The sequence below is a fragment of the Sinocyclocheilus grahami genome, unplaced genomic scaffold, assembly GCF_001515645.1.
Source record: "Sinocyclocheilus grahami isolate Dianchi unplaced genomic scaffold, SAMN03320097.WGS_v1.1 scaffold58.1, whole genome shotgun sequence".
Lineage (NCBI taxonomy): Eukaryota > Metazoa > Chordata > Actinopteri > Cypriniformes > Cyprinidae > Sinocyclocheilus > Sinocyclocheilus grahami.
Window position 1 is genome coordinate 2,985,282 of NW_015505237.1, and position 5,370 is coordinate 2,990,651.

Consider the following 5,370-nt stretch of genomic DNA (forward strand, 5'->3'; position numbering starts at 1 on the left):
TACTTCTGAGATTTTATTTCTGAGAAATAGATCTTTTATTAAGATTTTATTTTATTATTTTATTAAGAATTTATAAGCCAACATATTAAAAAGTATTTGTGTGGAAAAAGTTAAAGAAATATGTTTGTTTTGTATATAAAGTCAAAATTGTGAGATACAAAACTATCGAAAGTCTCAATGTTAAGAAACAAATACAGAGTTCTGGCATGAAACTCTAGATGGCGCAGTCCGATAGGTCTAACTCAATCTGACCTAATGACATCATTATCACATGGCACAGCTGATTGGTTCTCTCCTGTATCGGTAACCAATGAGCTCACTGCTCAACATTCAAATATATGACTAGTGCTTGCCGTAGCAGTTGCAGCTTGCTTCAGAAACCCTCCACCTTCCCCAGCTCCACCTGTATTGATCTGCTACGAGGTGATTCATGTATGCTGTATGGGGTTATTTCAGGTATGTTATATTTGCAGCAGCAATATTTCTTACATGCTCACAACAGTATGTTGTGGATGTATTGGCAGTAGCAAGTCATAGCAGATCTATTCCACCAAGACCAAATACATTAACATTGTCATGTACATTACCATGCCAATCCCTTCGAGAGATGTCATGACAGAAATCATAATTCACTTTTTTACTCTGAGGCAGAAACTGTCTTTCTTAAATCTCATATTTGTCTCCTAGAGTTTCATACTAGAGTTTTCAATGTCTTGAACAGTGCCAAGGCTCTCAAAAATCTGAAATCAGTTCATCAGTATGAACTAAAACATTTTTTTTTTACCAAAGACCAAATTATCTTACCTACACTAGCTATTATTTTATTTATTTTTAAATTTGATTTATATTATGATGTACGGTTTATTTATTTTTATTTTTCAGCTAATAAATATCATAATCGTTATATCGTTATATATATATAATTTTAGCAAATGGCTGCAATATAACAAAGAGTGAAAAATTTAAGGGGGTCTGAATACTTTCCGTACCCACTGTATATATTCCATAAAGAACCTTTAACATCTGAAGAACTTTCTGTTTCACAAAAGGTTCTTTGTGGTGAAAAGAAGGTTCTTCAGATTATAAAAAGGTAAGAAAGAGATGGTTCTTTAAAGAATCTTTGACTGAATGGTTCTTTGTGGAACCAAAAATGGTTCTTCTATGGCATCGCTGTGAAGAACCTTTTAAGCACCATTATTTTTAAGAGTGTGTGAATATATATATATATTCACACACTCTTAAAAATAATGGTGCTTAAAAGGTTCTTCACAGCGATGCCATAGAAGAACCATTTTTGGTTCCACAAAGAACCATTCAGTCAAAGATTCTTTAAAGAACCATCTCTTTCTTACCTTTTTATAATCTCAAGAACCTTTTTTCGCCACAAAGAACCTTTTGTGAAACAGAAAGTTCTTCAGATGTTGAAGGTTCTTTATGGAACCATTTAGACAAAAAAGTTCTTCTATGGCATCGCTGTGAAGAACCTTTTAAGCACCTTTATTTTTAAGAGTGTGTGTATATATATATATATTATATTATTATTATTTTATATTCTCACCTAAGAAACTTTATATATATATATATATATAATTATCTAAGGAATTTTATATTATTATATTATATATAATTTATAATGTTTAGATGTAGATTTGTTTATATTAACATTATTTATTTTCATTTATTTATATATATATATATATATATATTTCTACTCAAGGAATTCCACCCAAGAAATATCTGAAGAATCAGAGTTGATACTTCAGTGAAGCATAACTATGGGAAAATCTCCTGAGGTATGAAAGCGCAACATCTGAGCGACACATTTTCCTCTGGGTTGTCTAATCAGTCATCTCTGATTAACTCATATCATTGAACCTGCCACGCGCTGCATAGCAAACATTATACTGCGCCTGCTGGATCTCTGTCAAGCCCACCACTCCCTTTCCTCTCTCCTCCCTTTTCCTCTTCTCTTCCCTTCACATTCTTTTGAAGACTTTCTCTTCCTTTCTCCGACACAGACTCTACGAAGTCAGTAATAAGAGCTTGCGCTCTGTCAAACAAACACTCGTGTTCTCCCCTCTTTCTCTCTCTCTCTCTCTCTCTCCCTCTCCGTCTCTCTCTCTCCTACTCTCACGTGCTCTCTTGTGAGTGTCTCAGTCGCTCTCTGCTGCTCAGTTCATCATGTTGGCTGGAGAATGCTGCGTGCGGCAGCGCTCTCTCTCCTGCCCTGGCGCGGGTCGCATCTGTCCCACCCGCCACAGCTGAGCACTCTCACGGAGGAGGACGAACCGGAACGGCAGCAGCAGGAGGAAGAGGACGAGGACGAAGGCTCCGGGGTCCAGCCGGACCCCATGTTCCAACAGACGGCGTACCTGCTGGAGGGTCCGGAGGACATGGTGGGGTCGTCCGGGGGGCTGAAGTCTCCAGACTGGGTGTACGAGTCCTACTACCGTATGAGCCAGCAGCATCCGCTCATCGTGTTCCTGTTGCTCATCGTCATGGGAGCATGCCTGGCTCTGCTTGCTGTTTTTTTTGCCACCGGACTGGTGAGACTCTGTTCTTTATCTACCTACTCTTCTGTACTTTTCTGTCTTGCAATGGACCACAGTGCTTCTCGGGTGGTTCTCAACTGGTTTTGCTTCAGGACTTTGCATTGGACATCAAGTTGGAACTCAACAGTTGAACCCAAAACTGAATTTTCGTGGTGTCTAACGCTTTTATTTGACCTTGCTTAGTTTTGTCCATGGTTTTCAGAATGAGGGCATGTTGTGTAAGCCGCTCATATTGGCATCTGTTAAATTTGTCTGGCTTCTACAAAGTTAGAGATAAATGTGTGCTGAAATACCGTAGAGTTTGATTAGTCACACAGCCTTTGATGGCAATAGTAAAACGATTTGGGAAGTGCTTTCTCCTCCCTCTTAAAAGTTGATAAGCTTGTTTATTTTTCTACACAAACTATGCACAATTCTGTTGTTATTTGCATTTAACATTGCATTTTCGCTTCTGTTTGCAACCCCATCAGAAGAGACATACCAGTTGAGAACCGCTCATCATATTTCACCCAAAAATTGATATTGACATCATATCGTTATGAACTTGTATGATTTTCATTTTTCTGTGAAACGCAAAAAGAGAAATTGTGAAGAATGTTCTGGTTGCTCTTTTTCTTTTAATTACAATGAACAGTGACTGAGGCTTTCAAACTTCAAAATAAGGCAAAAGCATCATAATACTGTTCCTAGATTGTTGTAGTCATCCGATACTTTTTTTGTGAGTAATAGACCAACATATAAGCCGTTCACAAAACCGATCTGAATGATTAATTCATAAATTAGACTAACACAGTTCACAAATTCAATTTTATGACACTAAACAGATTGTAAGTGAGGGAAAATTATCAGTAAATAATGAATTTCGATGTGTTCCTCAAACAAAGCTGTCTTATGACTTCAGTAGAATTGGCATATAAGTCATAAAAACCACTTGTAAGACACTTTTATGTCAGTTTTGAAGCTTGAAGGCTTCAGTTCACATCCATTGTGATGTAAAAAGAATGAAAAGTCATTGTAAACAGGACGACTGTCATACAGGTTTGGAACAACATTTTTGAGTGAGCTATCCCTTTAAAATGTTTTTGTTTTGTTCCTATTTTGGGAGAACATTCATTTTCCTCTCTCGTCCCACAGTTGTGGTTGTGGTAGCGCTGCAGAAATTGTTTTTTTTGTCTGTGAGAGAGTGTTTTTACCCATGCGTGTGGAGTGCAGCACTCTCTCTGTGTCTATGTGTGTGTTTTTTTTCTCTCTGTGGCAGATTGTGTGAATCTCTCTGGTGAGAGAGCGGTTTCTGAGAGCGCCACTTCTGCAACCCTCATTTTCAGATGCTGTTTCCCTCGTTCTCTCTCTGACTCTCTTTCTCTCTCACCAGATGCTCAGTTGTCTGTGTTTATGTGTAATGGGCTTGTAGATTATTGCAGTCGGTGTGCTTGGAGTGCACTGTAACCCTAAGGTTGCATCAATGTAATGAAGTATTCTCTGTGTGTAATCTAATGTGGAGAACTTGAACCAATTCATTTAAGTTAACTAGTTGCGAGAAGACGATGATTTGGAATTAAAAACTTTATTAATGCTAAACAATTTACACGTTGCTCCCCATTAGAGGCTTGCAAAACTATTTATTTTAAAACCAGCTGGTCAGTGGGTTACCTGAACTGCTATGCAGCTAATTGTGTTAAGCAAGACCTGTGACTGAGGGTGTATTCACACCTGGAAAGTTCGCTAGTTCACTTGCTTTGGTCCAGACCAAATACAGTGTTGAATATATATATATATATATATATATATATATATTTTGGTGTGATTTGCTTTCACACTGCCCTTTTTGCAAGTGAACCAGAAATATTAAACAAAACCACATGTGTGCTAAGGTCATCCATTCATTGGTTCATCCATTTAACCTTACCAGAGTTCATTTGGAGCCGGACCGAGACCACCTCTTCAGCTGGGTCTCAGTATAGTTGTTTGGTCCGCACACGAGTGCGATTGCTGTATTCACACCTTCCCAAAAGATCTGCACCAAGGTTGGAAACGAACTTGAGTTTGATTCAGTCGAATCAAGCAAGACAGGTCTGAATACACCCTGAGATTTTTTCTGGTTCACCTGACCCTAATCAAATACATTTCTTATTAGATTTGCACTTCTGTTCAAAAGTATGAGGTCAGGTTTTTTTAATACTTCAGTTTTCAGCATGGATTCATTAAAATCTGTGGCAAAGTCATTTATGATGTTACAAAATATTTATATTCCTTTATATTCATCCAAGAATCATTAACAAAAATGTATTACACTTTCCTCAGAAATATTAAGTACAACTGTTTTTAAGACAATAATAAGACATTTTTCTTGAGCAGCAAATCGGCATATTCAAAAAATTTCTGAAGGATCATGTGACACTGAAGACTGGAGTAATGATGCTGAAAATTCGGCTTTGCATCACAGAAATAAATATGTAATAATATTCCACTTTTTTACTGTGTTTTTGATCAAATTCACTCTGTTGCGTTGGGTCCTGCGATAGTGCAGGTCTCTACTCGGAAGGTGTCTGTTATAATGTTATGATGGAGGCTCTGAACTCAAACATAACTTGTTTTTCTATAACAAACTATAAAATATTCTCTATAAAAACCTTAATGCCCTGGCAGTGGCAAATAGCTTTGGTTTTATACTTAATTTGATTACATTAATGTTTAAGTTGAGATTTACAATAAATATTTTATAACTGCTACTATGTAAAAGGAATACTGCTGTAAAAAAAAGCACACAAAAAAACGTATTTGTTTAAAGTGTTTGCAAACCAAATGTTATTGCACTTTT

The 5,370-nt window shown here is 37.0% G+C and overlaps 1 protein-coding gene across 1 annotated transcript in view; it reads left to right on the forward strand.

Annotated features, from left to right (window-relative positions):
* The first annotated feature begins 2,036 nt into the window (after nucleotides 1–2,036).
* The window catches only part of LOC107584338 (adenylate cyclase type 2), an 86,578-nt gene continuing 83,244 nt past the window's right edge, over nucleotides 2,037–5,370 (forward strand). Inside the window, exon 1 of the mRNA XM_016270915.1 lies at nucleotides 2,037–2,546. Coding sequence (XP_016126401.1) covers nucleotides 2,196–2,546 — 351 coding nt within the window. The 5' untranslated portion in view covers nucleotides 2,037–2,195. The remainder of the gene's footprint in view (nucleotides 2,547–5,370) is intronic.